The sequence below is a fragment of the Triticum aestivum genome, chromosome 2D, assembly GCF_018294505.1.
Source record: "Triticum aestivum cultivar Chinese Spring chromosome 2D, IWGSC CS RefSeq v2.1, whole genome shotgun sequence".
In the NCBI taxonomy this organism is placed as follows: Eukaryota; Viridiplantae; Streptophyta; class Magnoliopsida; order Poales; family Poaceae; genus Triticum; species Triticum aestivum.
Window position 1 is genome coordinate 514,150,800 of NC_057799.1, and position 19,525 is coordinate 514,170,324.

The following is a 19,525-nucleotide window of genomic DNA, read 5'->3' on the forward strand; positions in this document are numbered from 1 at the left end:
CTACGAAACTCTACAATATAACTCCACTGAGACACATGGGAAGGAAGACTTCGACACCCTCAATAATTCAGTTGTATTTTTAGTCTATACCTACTAGTGAGTTGCACGTGCTTTTCACGTGAGTTGGATATATTGTTAGAACACAATGTTGACAAACAACTGACACGTACATATTACATGCATAAAGTTAAAGATACAAATTTGTTACTAATGATAGTTAAATCTATTGAAAAGGGAAAACCTTAGCTGCATAGCGCTCCAATACGTATATATAACACATTATATGTATGCACCTCAATGGTTAAGTTCATGAATATGAGAGGATAGTGTTGCAACATTTGATTGAAATTCTTTGTAAAGATATATGGATTGTAAGAAATGGTTGATCAGAAGTCTTTAATCTTGAGTAAAAAATTCACAAGTAATATCATAAATGGATAGAGTTTTATTCAAGCGAGAAACTCTAATGGAGCAAGAGCATGCATGAAGATCTATAATAAATCATAAATGGATACGCCTTTATTCAAGCGAGAAACTCTACTAGAGCAAGATCATGCATGAAAGATTCTAGAATAAGTTAATAATTATTGGAAACTTCTAGATAGTACACATGGCAGAATCATAATTGATAAGAAATCGAATGGTCAGTATTTTTTTGAAAAACACCCCATATATTAATTAAGCCAAAGAAAAGTTCTTACAATCATTCGTTACAGCATACACCATGCAGGGCGGAACGGAATTTAAAATAATCCCATCGGACCTAGTACTAAAGCTAAACTTAGCAATCTCATGCGCCACCCCATTGGCAGTCCGACTTATCTTTGCGATATTAATTTTTTTGATCATCCTAGATATACTAAGAGCCTCATTCATCAGATCAGCCAGAGGGGACCTGTCAAGCTTCTCATTTGCAAGAAATGAATGTACGAAAGCACAGCCAATCTCTAAAATAATAGATTGGTGAAGGGTGATACCTATATAAAGTCCTGCGAGGCAGGCACGGAGCTCAGCCTCATTCACACTGGTACACCGATCAATAAAGTCCCACAAAGAAACAAAAATTTCTCCAGATGAATTACGAGCTACGCCCCCACACTGGCTGCATTAGTACTCTCCACAAAACTGGCGTCAACATTGATCTTGATATAACCATTAGGGGGAGGGGTCCACACCACATGATCTTTTAATGGTGCGTAATCCGCTACAACTCCGCACCTTCTCCTTACCTTTGTTGCTAGCATCCAATTGAGCAGTGTCATGATTGGACGTGAAAGTGGTCCAAAAATTGTCCACAAAATGTGCAGAGGCATTAACGGATTCTTTCCCCTTCCCAAAAATTAAATCATTTCTCAAATGCCATGCTCGCCAGAAAAGAAACAAGATTTGCTCCCTTTGCCGCAAACCCAATTGTGCCAGCAAAATCAATAACCAAGTTGGTCCTGTGCACTTGAAGAACTCTTCATCCGGAATATTCCACCACTCTCTCACGGCTATTCGAAGAGCACGAGCTTTAGAACAACTCACTAGAGCATGAAAGATGTCTTCATCTTGAACCTCACAAATAGAACACATACATGAATCAGTCTGATGGTGCTTGACTCTATTCATCTCGACTGCCAAGCTATTGGTAGCAGCTCGCCACGCAAAAATCTTGATTTTCTAAGGTATATTAGCCTTCCATATTATCTCCCAAATCCCTTTTCCCCCCTTTGCTTCGCCACTAGATTGGCCAACAAGATCCTGGCTATCCTTCAAATTAAGCGCAAAATTGTACGCACTTTTAACAGAAAATATACCATTCTTCTCATGGTGCCACGCAACAAAATCCCCATCCCTAGAGGCCTGAATACGAATCTTAAGAATTTCCTCCACATCATGTGGATAGAATGGATACTTGATCAAATTTTCATCCCAGCACTTTCGCCCGCTCATGAATAAATCATGTAACAATTTCAACTTGGTATTATGCCTTCTAGCTGAGATTTTTAGGCCATGCCTCCTAGGTATCCAATTATCCCTCCATATATTAATACTAAATCCATCACATACCCGCCAAATGATCCCCTTCTTAAAAAGTTCCAGGCCATGTGTAATACCTTGCCAAGTCACAGAACTAGCATGCGGAAAGACCGTATGAAGAGTATGCCCCTGAAGGTAATACTTTGCCTTCATCAACTTCGCACATAGGGAATCCGGATAAACCAACAACCGCCATGCCTGTTGGCCAAAAGAGCTTGATTAAAAAGCCTGAGATCACGGAAACCCATCCACCCTTACCTTTTGGTCTTGTTAGTTTGTCCCACGCCAACCAATGAGTTTTTCTTCTTTCTTCTTCATTTCCCCACCAAAAGTTCCTTATAATCTAGGATAACTCCTCACAAAGGGAAGCCGGAAATTTGAAAATCCCCATAGCGTACACAAGTAGAGCCTGAATTACTGTTTTGATTAAATCTTCCTTGACTCCACAAGAAGCATATTTTTCAATCCAGTCAGAAAGCCTTTAAAAAATATCTTTAGTATACTTAAACATACCAGCCTTCATTCTACCCTCTGGGACTGGTAATCCAAGATATTTATCCTCGAACCCCTCCACGGTAATTTTTAAGATAACCATAATAGTCACTTGTTTCTCCAAGCTGCATTTTTCCCAAACATTATGGAACACTTATCAGGGCTTAACATCTATCCAGTTCCCTTCTCATACATCGTCAGAATATTTTTAATTGCTAAAGCTTGATCAAAAGAACCCTTGAAAAATAGCAGACTATCATCTGCAAATAACAAGTGAGAAATACCAGGAGCTTGTCTAGTCAGTCTGAATTCCTGGAGAACTCCCCTGGCACATGCGTTATTAAGCAACAAAGAAAGCGCCTCAGCCACAAATAAGAACAAATAAGGAGATAAAGGATCTCCCTGCCTGAGCCCCTGAGAAGGTAAGAACGACTACATCAATTGACCATTAAAGCGCACCGCAAATTTCATCGAAGTAACACAACTCATAACCCATTTAATCCATTGCGGCGCAAAACCTAACGCACCCATCATACTTTGCAAAAATTGCCAATCCACACGGTCATAGGCTTTGGCTAGGTCCAACTTATAAGCACAATATCCCCCTCTTAAATCCTTAAGCGTACTTAACGAATGCATACATTCAGGCTATGAAAGCATTATCAGAAATTAACCTTCCCGGAATAAACGCACTTTGGGTAGGGGACATCATACCATCGAGGAGCGGTCGCATCCTGTTAACAAGACACTTGGAAATAATCTTATAGATAACATTGAACAAACTGATCGGCCTGAAATCATTGATTGTTTGAGGATTCTTGATCTTCGGGGTGAGAATAATAGTTGTATTATTAATACCATCAGGCATAATTCTAGAAATAAAAAATTGCTGCATAGCCTTGACAATATCTTCTTTGATTAGACCCCAATTCCGCTGAAAAAACCTCGCAGGAAAGCCATATGGCCCTGGCGCTTTTAGCGGTCCCATTTGAAAAAGGGCATCACTTATTTCTTTTTCCGTAAAAGGTTGCATAAATCATCATTCATGCCATCAGTCACACGGGGCTTGACTAATGAAATAATGTGCGATGGATCAACCGAAGCATCACAAGAATAAAGTTGTTTAAAAACGAGTTTGTCATACCTTTTATTTCCTCGAGATTTTCGTGAGACAACCATCATCCTTCCTAAGAGCCGAAATAGATTTTTTTGCTCTATGATAACCCATAAGTATAGGGGATCGCAACAGTTTTCGAGGGTAGAGTATTCAACCCAAATGTATAGATTCGACACAAGGGGAGCCAAAGAATATTTGAAGGTATTAGCAGCTGAGTTGTCAATTCAACCACACCTGCAGATTAATTATCTGCAGCAAGTAATCAGTAGCAAAGTAATATGATAGTTTTAGTAGTAGTAACGGTAGCAACGGTAACAGTAACAGTGATAGCAGTAATTTTGTAGCAAGTGTAACAGTGATGATAGCAGTAGTAACTTAGCAAAAACAATATAAGATAAATTCGTAGGCATTGGATCGGTGACTTGTTGGATGATATTCGTCATGAGACAGTTATAACCTAGGGCGATACGGCACTAGCTCCAGTTCGTCAATATAATGTAGGCATGTATTTCGTAAATAGTCATACGTGCTTATGGAAAGAACTTGCATGACATCTTTTGTCCTACCCTCCCGTGGCAGCGGGGTCCATATTGGAAACTAAGGGATATTAAGGCCTCCTTTTAATAGAGAACCGGAACAAAGCATTAACACATAGTGAATACATGAACTCCTCAAACTACGATCATCACCGGGAGTGGTCCCGACTATTGTCACTCCGGGGTTGCCGGATCATAACACGTAGTAGGTGACTATAACTTGCAAGATCGGATCTAGAACATGGATATAATGGTGATAACATAAACGGTTCAGATCTGAGTTCATGGCACCCGAGCACAAAGTGACAAGCATTAAGCATAGCAAAGTCATAGCAACATCAATCTTAGAACATAGTGGATATTAGGGATCAAGCCCTAACAAAACTAACTCGATTACATAATGAATCTCATCCAACTCCTCACCGACCAGCGAGCCTATGAAGGCATTACTCACCCCCGGTGGGGAGCATCATGGAATTGGCGATGGAGAAGGGTTGGTGATGATGAAGAACGAAGATCCCCCTCTCTGGAGCCCCAAACGGACTCCAGAGCTGGCCTCCCGATGAAGAACATAAGGTGACGTCGGCTCCGTCTCATGGATCGCAATAATTCTTTTTCCCTAATTTTTTTCTGGAAAAATAGGATTTTATAGCGTTGGTTTCAGGGTCTGCGGGGCCACCCCACCTGAGCGCACCAAGAGAGAGGGGCGCACCCTGGTGGGTTGTGCCCACCCAGGGGCCCCTCTCCGGTAGGTCTTGGCTCCAGAAATTCTTGTTTATTGTATAAAAATTCCTTGCAAAGTTTCGTTCCATTCCAAGAACTTTTATTTCTGCACAAAAACAACACCATGGTGGTTCTGCTGAAAACAGCGTCAGTCCGGGGTTAGTTTCGTTCAAATCATGCAAATTAGAGTCCAAAATAAGAGGAAAAGCATTAGGAAAAGTAGATACGTTGGAGACGTATCACTCTCCAGGAAGCTTTTCGCTGAAAATATTTTGTATTACGATCTCCCCCTTTAATCTTGTCCAGACGAGATCTCTGCTTCCATAATATTTCTTCCCTGATAAGAAGTTCATCCATCTCCCCTAGAATTCTCTTTCTTTCCAACACAGCAGAATGATCAGTTCTATTTAACAAAATGTCTAGTCTCTTACGAGCCCCGTCAAGTTTCTTAGGCAGATACACAATATGCACCCGGCTCCATCCATGAAGAGATTTCATTAATTTTTCTAAATTATTAGCAACATCTTTCAGATCCTTAATATTTGATCCTCTATTCCAACAATCATTAATCTGTTCATCCAAAACACGACCTTCCCTCTCCCAGTAAGATTCATATTTCAACTCTCTAGCAAACCTCCCCTCCCGAGCATTACCCATCAACTCAATAAAATGGGGCAATGATCATATCTGGAGCTAATAATATGGGAGACCTTACATTGAGGGAAAATAGAAGACCAAAGGGGGCATGCCACTTCACGGTCAAGACATACCTTAACATTCTTGTTGCCCTCTTGCATATTATTATATGTCCACGGAGCACCTTGAAAGCCCAAATCAAATAAATTGCACTCAGACAGAACTTCACGAAAGTTAGCCATGAGTCTAGGAGATCTCTTATGTCGAGAGACATGTTCATTTTGCCATATAGCTTCGTTAAAATCCCCCACCATAAACCAAGGTCCAACACCAAGAGGTTTAATCCGCCTCAAAAGTTCCCACATAACATACCTCTGACTCGCCTTAAGCTCTCCATAAATAAATGTGCACCTCCACTTTGTACCATCACCCTTGTTGATGTACATGTCCACAAAATGTTCACCATATTTGTTCAACCCACAAGAATATGCTCCATCCCAAAACACGACTAGTCCTCCACCTTTACCATGGCCAGAAACAGTAAACACATTATTCATACCCAACCGGTAACGCAAAAGCTCAACATACTCTTTATTTTTCCTAGTTTCCGAAAGAAAGATAACATTGGGACGGTGCGTCTTAGTCGGACACACAAGCTCTTGAACCATACAAGGTTGTCCCAGCCCTCGACAGTTCCAACTGAGAATTTTCATGGCTCCTAACGGGCGTCATCAAACGCGCCCGTCGGTTGAACGGAAGCCCCAGGGTTGTTTGCTTCCTTAGGAGTGCCACCTTCCTCCTTTTCTTCTCCCACGGATTCTCTCCTCCTCTCCTGAAGATCTTCCTCTCCCCCATCTATCTCTTTAGTTACATGAACCATAGCCCCATCGACACCTACTACAGCCTCAACCCTCTCACCACACACTCTTTTACAAGTTACAGAGATGTCATTTTCACTCTTATACTCTAAACTCTCAGAGCTATTGCTATTCATAGTAAAAACTAAGCCTTAATCTTCAGAACGACGCCTCTTACTTCCCGCCGTGCTCTCTAGGATGGCAGCATAGGCGACCTTTCGACTAGATAAGTCGCTGCCACTATTTGGGGGAGTGGGAACCCCAAACTTGACATGCTTGGCACACACACCATGACCAGCAGCACGCTCCACTTGCTCCTCTCTATACATTCTTTTCCAGCGGCCCCATTTTGATTCAGCTCCATTTTCATCAAAGTCCAGCCGGGAAGCACTCCCGGCCAGACCAGCAAGGACGCTTGTTGAGCCACCATCAGCCGGCAACACCTTTGCCGCAACCAGAGGTAGAGCGCCCTGGATTTGCCACGTCTTGACCAGCAGATTGAGTTCATCCAACGATACATATTTAAACTTACTCACACACTATATAATGGTATACCTATTAATAAAGGAAATAGATATTCCTGGTCTGTTGTACTATTTTATTAAAAAAACTGATGTTTCTGATAATTAAACCACAATCCAATTTTAAGTTAGATTTTTGGTTTAGTAGGAAACCTCCTCATATTTCTCATAATCAACCCGCAAACCAGTTTTAAGTCAATTTTTCACCTTAGCGGGAAACCCCGTAATAATTGGGTTAATAAACCCACAGTACATATCAAATGCTTTTTAAAATATTCATATCTTTTGAACCTAACTTCAAATTCAACATGTTATACATGAATTTTGATTATAAAAATATGTAGAATCTAAATATAATGTTATTTTATCTGTTAATCATTTTAAAAATGCTACTTACGGTGCAACCTTAATGAACAACGCATGATTCTTTTTCTTTCATATCGACTTGTATTGAAAATAAACACCTCAGCAAAATCAGGGTTGGAGACGAAACAAACCATCTATAACCATCGACGAGAGTGCGAAGGAGGATAACTAACAACACAAATGGGATGTCATGTGTTGAAAGAAAGGATGTGTACCTATTAGGGTCCTGAGTCATGATTATTGGGTTAGGAGAGTGTGATGTTTTTTTCTTCACAAACTATTTTGCTAGTTTCGGCAAATTTGACCTATAAACGAAATCAAATCACAGAATGAACTGTCCGTAAAACTATTTCACGCGGCTGACCCGTGGCGCCTAGCTCTCAGTCGCTGCACTAGTGCAACGCCTGGGAGCTAGGCGCTACACTGTATAGTGTGGCGCCTAGCTCTCAGGCACTGCACACTGACTTAGTAATTTTCGGATCACACGGGTGCGACGCTGGCTGTGTAGCGCCTAACTGTGAGGCGTTGCACAGTGTAGTGTGGCGCCTTCGTGTCGGGCGTTACACAAAAAGTTCAGCCGCGTGAAATAGTTTCACGGATAGTTCATTCTGTGATTTGATTTCGTCTATTGGTCAAATTTGTCGCTAGTTTCTATAGGGGTTCTATGGGTTTGTGCTACTTAAATATGACCTTGGCGTTTTTGCAAAAAGAAAGAAGAAAACTCTACAATAAACCATGGCATCGAATTCTTCTCATTTTCCCAACCCTAGGTCTACATGGAAATCAGACAGGCCCTAACTACCAAACAATCTACCAGTTGTTCTACTCCCTCCGTCCGGGTTTATTAGGCCTCTCAGCATCACAAGCATGTCCCCTTTTATAAGGCCCCGTGTTGGAAAGGTGCATGCATGCACCCATTTCATTGGTTGTATTGAAAACTATTGTTGTTGGTGCCATGGCTGAAAATTTAATACACTTCATGTGTGCTTTTTCATTGGTTGCATGCATGTGAGAGAGTGCATTGGAAGTGAAATGGAAGAATTAATGTGAGCAAATTACTATGTGTCTTGGTCTAAGAGAAGTTGTCTTTAGGCCTAATAAACCCGGACGGAGGGAGTACATGGCTTTGCTGATTCTACATTGTGCTACCAGCAATGCAATTCATGTCACGTCAAGACACAAAGACATCATAGTGCGAGCTAGAGTGGTACACGATTTAGATCCTAATCTAGTGCTTTCCGCTACGATCACGCGAGGACGCGAGGTGGATTTAGATCCTGCTAGTGGCTTCCGCTACGATCACGCGAGCCCCCGTCAGGCCTCGCCGCCGCCGCCGCCCGCACGGACAGCGAAAGCACATTCAGATCCGACCGCTCCGTCCTCATAGCCTTCCCTTGTTCTCGCCGGGCGGCGTGCCTCTCGTCGACGCCGTCGTCGTCGTGTTCTTGCTCCTCCTCGTCGTCTTCGCCGTCCTCCTCTGCCCCATTTCCCTCATCCCCTCCCCCGTGCCCGTGCTCGCGCGACCTCTTGCTCCCTATCGCGACGCCGAACAGCATCGGCTTCGCGCCTGCGGCGCCGTGCCTCTCGTCCTCCTCCCCCACTTCCTCCCCGCCGTGGTCATACCGCCAGACGAGGTGCCGCACGCCGTCGCAGACGCGCCGCGCGCGCGCGAGCTCCCGCGCCAGCCTCGCGTTCTCGCGCCGCAGCCGCGCGTTCTCCTCCTCCAGCTCGGCCATCGCGCCGGTGGCCACCAGCGCCAGCCCGGGCGGCGGCGACGACGAGACCGCGGCGTCCCCGCCGGAGCTCGTCGGCGTGGGCGAGATCGGAATCGCCGTCGCAATCGGCGTCGCCATCATCGCGGGCGCCGGCGCCCCGGCGCCAGATCCCTTCCGCCTCTGTATCGCGCCGAGCAGGCGCTTCTCCCCTTTCCTGAAGCACTCGTTGGCGAACTCCCACCTGTCAAGGCCTATCTTCCTGAATCCCTGCACAACAAACGCAGCAGCACCCTTGGTAATCTGGATCTACCGAACTGGCCGGAGAGAGGTGGGTGGACGGAGACGGAACGTACGTAGGTGTTGAGCTGGCGGACGAAGGAGGCGAAGTTGCTGTGCTTGAAGTTCTTGGGGAGGAGGTCGCGCTCGAACTCGGCGCGGCGCCACACCACGAACGCCGTGCCGGACTCGTTCCAGGAGATGGTGTCGTCGGTCTCCGGGTCGTCCACCATCGCGTACGTCTTGGTGAGGAACGGCGGCGTCCCCGCCCCCAGCGCCGGCGACGCCATTGATGAGTTGGTTGAGGGCGATGGTTCTGGTGGTGCTCTTGCGAGAGGAGACGGCGAGATTTGGTTTGGTTGCACAGGAAAGGAAGGAATGGTCTAGAAATGGGGATTTTGTGATGGGGATAGGCTTGGGATGGGGCGAGAAGCATCCAGCGGGTTCTGGAAGGTTCCGATCCTTTCTAGTCGGCCACGTGGCGATGTTTCTAGAACCGGCGCTGCTGGATCCGGGATTCAAGACGGGCTGAGATTCAAGTCGGCCACGTGAAGGACGGTTTGGGTAGCCAATATTTTGACTATTGTTTGAGTTTTTTTTACGATGTTGTTTCAGTTTTAAGCAACCCTACAAAGAAAATAATAAATGAGGTTGTTTATATGACACACTCTCCTTTCACTACTATAAAATTAAAACGAGTGAACAGACACACTAAAACGTGTAACTGATTGCGCGTTGCTCATGGGCAAAGCTCGTCGTTTGGTGCTACCCGGTGGCCATGATCGTGTGGGTGGCGTGGTAGTCGGGGTGCGGCGTTCGATGGCGGTGAGTGTTGGCCGGGGTGAAAACCTGCTCTATCTTCGGATGGACTGGCGGCGGCGTAGCTCGTTCCCTTCTTGAAGGCGTTGTCGCAGCTCTCATTGCCTGTCGTGTGGCTCCTGGGGAAACTTTGATCCTCGGATCGGGCGGTGGCGACGCTCCGGTGTCGTTACCTTCCTGAAGGCCCGTCTTGAAGCCCACGGTTCGTCGTATGCGGCTTCATCTCTTCGTGGTGGCGTGTTCACTGGTGGAGCCCCCGGTTGCTCTTGTAGTGCTAAGTGTAGTTTGCTGCGCTCGGCGCCTATGTATCCCGCCTTGGGTGTGTGTTGTGGTGGAGTGTGTCTGTTCCGAAATGTTGTTGATCATGGCTTTATATATAAAACGAGGTGAAAGACTTTTTCGATAAACATGTAACTGATTAAAAATAGTAGAACACCTTAAAATATATAAAACTGATTAAAAATAGTAGAACATCCTATGACAGTAAACGGAGGGAGTAAGTCTGAAAACTTTTTAGACTGATTGTAAGATAAAATAATGGTCGACTCTAATCGATTTAGTAGATATAATGGTCGACTCTAGTTGATTTGATAGATCCGAATCAACGGTTCTATTTCTTCAACCTTTAGCCACTCACACCTTTATCCGTCAAATCTTTGTACTCAATTCTATCATCATCTCTCAGTAATCTATTAAATCTCAGGGTCATAGTTTTCTTCTCTTCAATCTCAGACTAACCCCTACACCACGGCCACAAACCTTCGTCATCACCTATGTTCCGCATCTTTATCGCCTCCAGGCCAATCTAGACCGTCTTCGCTCACGTCATTTCACGCTTCATGAGCATTAGTCACACAAAAAACACATTGTTTAAAAAGTGAGTGCGGAATCTAAAAGTTTCAGTTGCAAGCCTAGCAAAACCACCAGACCTTTAAGTAGTCAATTTTTTCATCATGTTTTAATTGGCATGTTATCTTAGAAAGGAGAACGAACTACAGTTGCCTGGTGATTATGGACAAGCTAAAATTTTGGTAACAATTAAAGAGCCGACTTTTTGACCCTCGTTATGGACAAGCTAAAATTGGTAGGTTTTTTTTCATCATCAGCCAAACGTGCCCATATTGCCTAAAGGAAAGTATTTTAGAAAGGCTAACACACTGCCTTGACGCGGTAGAGGGCTAGAGGCAGTGTTGACGATAATAGACAACGTCCCTCAAGAAAGAGGATGGAACAAGGGCAGAGGGCGGGCGGGGGGGGGGGGGGGGCAAAGAATGACACACGCCAAGGTATATGACTCTGAATTGCAAGAGATGTGGGTCACTTTACTCCCATGAAAAACTTTTTTTCTGGTCCATGAAATATGTGCTAACGGTTCACGTTGGGGTCATTTACATCTATTGTCGTCAACTATGTGTACATGGAACGCAAGCGAGGCACTGGCCCCACCCGTAGTGGGCGAGAGCGGGTGACTGTCATGGCCATGAAAATCTTTTTCTGAAGACCCCCTGGATTTATTCAAATTGCACATAGATGCCCTCAAACAGTCGAATCATCTAGCAGCCTGTGCATACTTGTGCATAGGTCCCCGTATATTCGTCATATCCATTTGATTGCTGGCACATTTTGTGTCTCTTTCTTCACGCTCTCTCTCCCGATTCTCCGTAGGCGGCAATGGTGTGGCACGACATGACAATAATTTTCACCTTGAAAGATAGACAAAACCTCGACCACGACGACCCGGTGAAGAAGCCCCCCCCCCTTGTACGACGAGTTCTCATCGTCCAAGCTTTTTATTCTCCCACCCCTCTCTGGCACAATTTTGGTTAGGATTTTGTGGGTATCTTATCGACATGGTTCATTTTTGTGTTGATTTTGTCCTCTGATGATGGTTGACAACATAGATAGGGTGTCGCCCCCATTGGATTTGTTCCCCTCTCGATTCATTCTAGGGTTTAGTTGGGCTTCTGAAGGTGGCACATTTGGTCATAACTGGTGTCTAATAGGTGGCTTGATACGTCTCCAACGTATCTATAATTTTCTATTGTTTCATGCTGTTATATTATCATTCTTGGATCTTTTATAATCATTTTATAGTCATTTTATATCATTTTTTGGTACTAACCTATTGACATAGTGCCAAGTGCCAGTTGCTGTTTTTTGCATGTTTTTTACATCGCGGGAAATCAATATCAAACGGAGACCAAACACCGCGAAACTTTTTGCGGATTTTTTATGGATCAGAAGACTCCCGATGGGCCAGAGCAGCACTTGAGGGTGCCCCGAGGGGGGCACAACCCACCAGGGCGCGCCTGGGGGCCCAGGCGCGCCCAGGTGGGTTGTGCCCACCTCAGTGGCCTCCCACACCCCCTCTTCGCCCTATAAATTCCCAAATATTCCAAAAACCCTCGGGGTTAACCTAGATCAGAAAATCCGCCGCCGCAGGGCTCTGTAGCCACCAAAAAACAATCTAGACCCTGTTTCAGCACCCTGCCGGAGGGGGAGATCATCACCGGTGGCCATCTTCATCATCCCGGCGGCCACCACGATGAGGAGGTAGTAGTCCACCCTCGGGGCTGAGGGTTTGTGCCAGTAGCTATGTGTTTAATCTCTCTCTCTCTCTCTCTCTCTCGTGTTCTTGAGATGTCACGATCTTTATGTATCGCGGGCTTTGTTAATATAGTCGGATCATATGGTGTTTTCCCCTCTCTATCTTGTTGTGATGAATTGAGTTTTTCCCTTTGAGATTTCGTTGTTATCGGATTGAATACTTTTATGGATTTGAGAACACTTGATATATGTCTTGCAATTGAATACTCATGGTGACAATGGGGTATCGTATTGATTCACTTGATATATGTTTTGGCACTCAACTCGCGGATTCCCGAGGTGACATTGGGGTAATCTATGCATAGGGTTGATGCACGTTCCTGTCTTTGTTTCTCCGGTAGAAATCTTGGTGCACTCTTTGAAGTTTTTTGTGTGGGATTGAGTATTTATGAATATGAATTTGCTTTGGTGTTATTTTAGTACGAACTCTATGATAGATCGAACGGAAAGAATAGCTTTGTGTTATTTTAGTACGAACTCTTGAATAGATCGAACGGAAAGAATAGCTTTGAGGTGGTTTCGTACCCTACAAACAATTTATTCTTATGTTCTCCGCTAGATAGGAACTTTTGAGTGATTCTTCATCGCACTTTGAGGGATGGTTATATGATCCAATTATATTAGCATTGTTGGGAGATTGCACTAGCGAAAGTACGGACCCTAGGCCTCATTTTCAAGCATTGCAATACCGTTTTGTGCCCATTTACTATTTGTTACCTTGCTGTTTTTATTTATTCAGATTATAAAAATATATTTCTACCATCCATATTACACTTTTATCACCATCTCTTCGCCGAACTAGTGCGCCTATACAATTTGCCATTGTATTGGGTGTGTTGGGGACACAGGAGATTTCTTGTATTTGGTTGCATGGTCGTTTGAGAGAGATAGCTTCATCCTACGCCTCCCACGGATTGATAAACCTTAGGTCATCCACTTGAGGAAAAATTGCTACTATCCTACAAAACTCTGCACTTGGAGGCCCAACGCGAGTCTACGAGAATAAAGTTGCGTAGTAGACATCATGGCCCATTTGGTTATAGACATGTTGTGGAAGTAGCTAGTATATGAACTTTGGACATGGAACATCAACTTAAAATTTGAATATAACTAACATTCTGAATATAATGTTAACTCAATTTTTGAACACCACTATCCGATAGCCGTTGAATTTTTTGGTACTTCCCTAACTAAATTTGAGTTTTAAGGCCAAATCAACTTCATAGAAATTATAAATTTAGGACTACTTATATGTTATTGGTCAAAAAATTCAGATATTGTTGATTTTAATCTGTCCAAATCCATGTTTTCTTTCTTCTACCTTTAGCCACCACCTCTGCCCAATAATCTTCTTCCATAAGCTTTTGTCATATAAGGGCTACCACGTCTTGCCATCACCCCTTGGCCATCCCTTTAACCTCGGGAGATGGTTTTACCCTTCGATTCATTCCCTTCACCACAAATTCCCTACGATGAACTAACCCTTGCACCGCAACCATGAATCTCCATCGTTATCGGCAGTCACTCTGAACCTCATCGTTCTCGTCTCCAACTTGGTTCAGGCTCGTATTCGTCACCGTTTTGTTTGAATGAACATAAATCACCAAAATCAGACTATTAAGATACCGACTGTATTTTCTAAAATTTGGCCACATGAGCTTTAGCAAATTCGTAAAAGATATTGTAGTCAATATTTGGCTGTTTTAGTTGCCATGCTTTGGCGAATGTTGCCAAGGAAGACGAACCAAAATCAGCTAAGGATTTTGTACACAAAAGCCCAATCAAAAACTGCCACCTCTAACAACCATGTAACAACCCTGTGAAGATTCTGTGTGTGTAGTATTGTTGTTTTGTACACATGCCAAAATTGTGTGATGCCTCATGGTGAACAGGCCACCACTCACCATCCAACTTTTCTTTTGAGTGTACTCTCACCATTCAACCTTTTTTAATGAGACTTACCATCCAAGTCTTTTCCACTGGAACTTACCATTCAACTTCTTTTTTAGAAAAAGTTAACTTTCAACTTTTTTTTGAGACAAACTTAACATTCAACTGATTTAGATACTTCATTCCATAGTTTTTCTTTTTGAGAGAAACTTCATTCCATAGCTGAATAATGTTTCAGGCCCAAGCCCAATTACACCTCCAAAGCCCGACAGCACTACCGGCCCAAGCCATGACCGAATTCCTCTAAAATGGAAAGAAAACGTAAAAGCGTACACATGCTTGATGGGGGAAAGCCGGCGCCCGGCGCTCAGGCGTCAGCGCGCCCACGTTTCTCGATCTTGCCCCGAGGCCTCGCATCTTGCGCACTCCCGCTCCATTAAAAGCCCAACCGCGCCGTACCCAAAGCTCCCTCGAAACCCTAGCCGCCACCTTCCACCAAGGCACCAACCCACCCGCTGCACCCATCACACCTACGCGCCGACGGCGTACGCCATGCAGCGCGCCGCCGTAAGGTTCGCTTCCATGGCCACCCGCCGCTTCGCTGCGTCGGCCACCCGCCCGGGGCTCCCAACTGGCGCGGTGCCTCTTCGGCCTGCCGCGGCGGCGGTGGTCAACGGCACCTCGCGGTCATCCCTCCAGCCAACTGTTGCTGCCGCCGCGGCGGCTATGTGTGCCCGGCGCGGGTACGCCGGCAGGTCTCGGGAGACGAAGACGGTCAGCGAGGAGGAGGACGACGACGACGACGGCGACTTCTTCGACGATATGTCGTGCGACGAGGACTCCGACGACGACTCCGACGGCGACGATTTGGAGGACGCTGATCTGTATGCTTCCGGAAGTGACTAGGAGGAACCAGTGAAGAAGCGCGGGAGGTGCTGACTGCTGAGAGCTCGGCTCTGTCGAGAAATTTTGTTGTTTCGTTTCTTTCTCGAGATGGAGAACAAAATAAGCCATGCCATTTTACCACCAGGCATGCTCAACATTAAATTGTATGCTACAGGAAAATTGTTTGTGTTTGTAGTACCTAAATTTCAGCTTGTTGAATCGTCAATTTATTGGATTTCAGAGTGATATATAGCCTACAGTCTGTAGGAAAATTGGCACTTTGGCAATGAGAATTGAACGGGGAAAGGAAATTTAACTGTGCTCGTTGTGCAACAGACCAGCGGTGCTTCTTGCTTTTGTGTGCTGGTTCTCAGTGTGCTGCTCCCTGGCTCTCAGTGAAGGCTCGGCTCCACGCTCATTTGTCGTTGTGCACCTTTTTTTCGAGAATCTCATGTGGTTGTGCATCTTTGCCCTAGCTTTTTGTGTGCTGGTTTGCGAACGGGATCCGGTCAAGGCGATGCGGGATGCAAACTTGTGAAGGGAATGCAAACGAGCGAGGCTGAAGCTCTACAATGGGCCGGGCTCGGTGTGTGTATACAAAAATATATCATGGGTTGGGCGGGCCACGACATGATTTTACTCTCTTGGAGCTCCGCCGGTGGAGGCAAATTTAACAATTTTGACCTGGGACGAAATCAAATCACATAATAAACTGCCCGTGAAACTATTTCACGCGGTTGACCTTTTTGTGTGGCGCCCGACACGCAGGCGCCACACCCTACGATGCAGCGCCTAGCACGGAGGCGTTGCACCTCTATCCATCGTGGCAGCCCCTGAGCCCGCACCCATCAGTGCAGCGCCTCCGAGCTAGGCGCCACACATGTAATGTGCAGCGCCTAGCGCTCGGGCGCTGCACTGTGACTTATCCAGCCGCGGCGGCCCTCTCCTCCCCCACCCACCCCATTGCACCAGCAGTTACAGAAACACGCGGCGGCGGCCCTCTCCTCTCCCCCTCTCAATCCCCTCTCCCAAATCCTTCAGACCTGATGATTTGGTCCATGGATTCCTTCACCAATCCATCCTAGAAGGTACTTTCCTCCGATCCCCTTCTTTCTATCCATATAATGTACGCTATTTTGAAGATTTTGGGGAACCCTTGTTTGATTAGATTAGATTAGAATGTTGCATGTATTAGAATCTTGCATGTATTAGATGCCTAATTTTGCAACCCTAGTTTAGTTGATTTTATTGAAAAGATATGGTTTGGATACATAGGTTGACATGTTATTTTATATGGAAAAGATATTTGTATTTAATCTTGCATGAAGTAGGCCTAGTTTAGTTTATTTGTGTTGAAATTATATTCGTATTGACAAGAATGCTTTGGATACATATGCTTTGAATTTTGCATATAGTAGGCGTACTTTAGTTTATTTGTATTCAAAAGATAATCGTGTTGACAAGAAAGCTTTGTTTAAAATTGTTAGGATGGTTTGGCTTCTCGATGATCACTGGGACCATCAACACCGGTCGTACGCTATGTCGGTGGAGCAGCGGGTAATAATGAAAGTGGTCGGTGTTATGAATTTCGTGTTTATTTGAAACATAAATGCCCTATATGTAATTTTATGATTTATTTGTTTGTAGAAGCTTGCACCTCTGAAGCTTCGGTCTCACGGGGTCAACCTTGGGGGGATGCGCTATGACGAGCGGTACACACTGTATGTAAGGGAGACAGGACTTCTCCCTTTCATTCAGTTGGTCACCCGATCGACACCACCCCTCAATGCTGCAGCAATCATCGCGCTTATTGATCGTTGGAGGCCAGTTTCCATCTTCGGACCGGGGAGATGACCGTGTGAAAGGATCGATATAGTTGACTAGAGGGGGGTGAATAGGCAACTAACAATTTTTAGCTTTTCTTTACCAAATTAAACTTTGCATCAAAGTAGGTTGTCTAGATATGTAACTAGGTGAGCAACCTATATGATGCAACAACAACAAGCACACAAGCAAGCCAAAGGATAAAACACAAATGAACTTGCACAAGTAAAGGGATGAGATAACCAAAAGTGGAGCCGGTGGAGACGAGGATGTGTTACTGAAGTTCCTTCCTTTTGAGGGGAAGTACGTCTCCGTTAGAGCGGTGTGGAGGCACAATGCTCCCCAAGAAGCCACTAGGGCCACCGTATTCTCCTCACGCCCTCACACAATGCGAGATGCCGTGATTCCACTATTGGTGCCCTTGGAGGCGGCGACCGAACCTTTACAAACAAGGTTGGGGCAATCTCCGCAACTTAATTGGAGGCTCCCAACGATACCATGAAGCTTCACCACAATGGACTATGGCTCCGCGGTGACCTCAACCGTCTAGGGTGCTCAAACACCTAAGAGTAACAAGATTCGCTAGGGATTAGTGGGTGAATCGGATTTCTCTTGGCGGAAGTGTAGATCGGGGCCTTCTCAAGCACTCCCGAACAAATCAACAAGTTTGATTGGCTAGGGAGAGAGATCGGGCGAAAATAGAGCTTGGAGCAACAATGGAGCTTAGGAATGAAAGAGGTAGTCAACTAGAGGAAGAAGACGCCCCTTATATAGTAGGGAATCAAATCCAACCGTTATCCACTTAACCAGCCCGCGACCTGCGGTACTACCGCCCCTGACAAGCGGTACTACCGCAAGGCCACACGGTACTACCGCGAGTGACCGCAGTACTACCGTTGCAACGGCAGGAACTAGGTCAGGCCTGAAGCACAGAGGCTGAGGGCGGTACTATCGCTTCCCCTTGCGATACTACTGCAACGCAGGAATGGCCTAGCCTGGGAAGGGCGCGGATGAATAAAAATACATCCGTGACTACTTTCGCTGAAAAACAATCGATGCAAAAATCCGACACGATACTACCGCACATGGCATGCGGTACTACCGCTCAGGGAGCGGATGTAAAAACTTACATCCGCCCCTACTTCCGCTCATGTGCCTGTGCCAGACCAGAACACACGATACTACCGCGGGCATGGGGCGGTACTACCGCGTAGGGCGCGTATGTAAAAAATTACGTCCGCCCCTACAGCCGCACAAGCAGCTGAGTCTGGTCCGAGGCCACGGTAGTGCGGCTCCGTAGGAGCGGTACTACCGCGGGCGCCTACGGTACTACCGCAGGGGCCTGCAGTACTACCACAGGGGCCTGCGGTACTACCGCTCCGTAGAGCAGTACTATCGCATGCCCCAGAACAGCAACACTTAGGAATCCTTCTTTTTGCATAGAAATGAGGTGAATGGAGAATGCTCCAAAGTGCAAGGGGAAAGGTGGTGAAGGAAGAAAACGTGTACGTGAAGATTCCATCCGAACCTTTCTGAAGCGGACCCCCTCTTAATAGTACGGCTTTCCTACGACTCAACTCCACCGAAAAGAAACGTAGAAAAACGCCGTCTTCAATAGTCTTAGAGGGGCACCAAACCGTCTTGTGCCTAGCGATGAAACATCTGAAAAACTCAAGGCACGCGATTAGTCCGCAAAAGCATTGTCATCAATCACCAAAACACCTTAAGGATAAATATGCCCTTACAATTTCCCCTTTTTGGTGGATTGATGACAACACGGGATTTGCACAAAGGGAAAAGATATAGAGCATAGGCAAACCCCACATCTCTAAAATATAGACGGGCTCCCCCTAGATGTGTGCAAACTAGATAGGTGCTTTGGACTGCACGGCACACATACTAGGATCAACACTCCCCCTATATTTTACAGACAAGGCATATCTTGTAATAAAAGGCTAACACTAAGCAAGATAGCATACAGGAGCATAACATAAATAGCACAAAATATCATAAGCTCACTAAGAAACGATAGAGTGCATATGTCTTACACCATATGAAGGAAAAGTCTCACAAGCGCAAACCAAACCAAAGCAAACGAGGTTCGACAGACCAAACGCAAACGAAGCAACACGATAAAACGACTCGCGAATCCTACACTCTCTCCCCCTTTGGCATCAAGACGCCAAAAAGGCAGAGAGGACACCTACACACAAGTGGTGACTCAAGCGGAGTAATCACT

At 45.4% G+C, this 19,525-nt stretch overlaps 2 protein-coding genes across 2 annotated transcripts; one reads left to right on the top strand and one right to left on the bottom strand.

Moving 5' to 3' along the window:
* Positions 1 to 8,298: 8,298 nt before the first annotated feature.
* LOC123049726 (heat stress transcription factor B-2a) lies at positions 8,299 to 9,815 on the bottom strand. Its single transcript, XM_044472612.1, has 2 exons — positions 9,339 to 9,815; positions 8,299 to 9,252 (listed from the first exon to the last, which is right to left on the bottom strand). Exons 1-2 carry the CDS (start codon positions 9,549 to 9,551, stop codon positions 8,551 to 8,553), a joined length of 915 nt encoding a protein of 304 aa, XP_044328547.1. The 5' UTR covers positions 9,552 to 9,815; the 3' UTR covers positions 8,299 to 8,550.
* Positions 9,816 to 14,897: 5,082 nt separating this feature from the next.
* LOC123049727 (uncharacterized) lies at positions 14,898 to 15,692 on the top strand. The gene has a single exon (XM_044472613.1). The coding sequence runs from the start codon at positions 14,920 to 14,922 to the stop codon at positions 15,481 to 15,483; it is 564 nt and encodes a 187-aa protein (XP_044328548.1). The 5' UTR covers positions 14,898 to 14,919; the 3' UTR covers positions 15,484 to 15,692.
* The last annotated feature ends 3,833 nt before the right edge of the window (positions 15,693 to 19,525 follow it).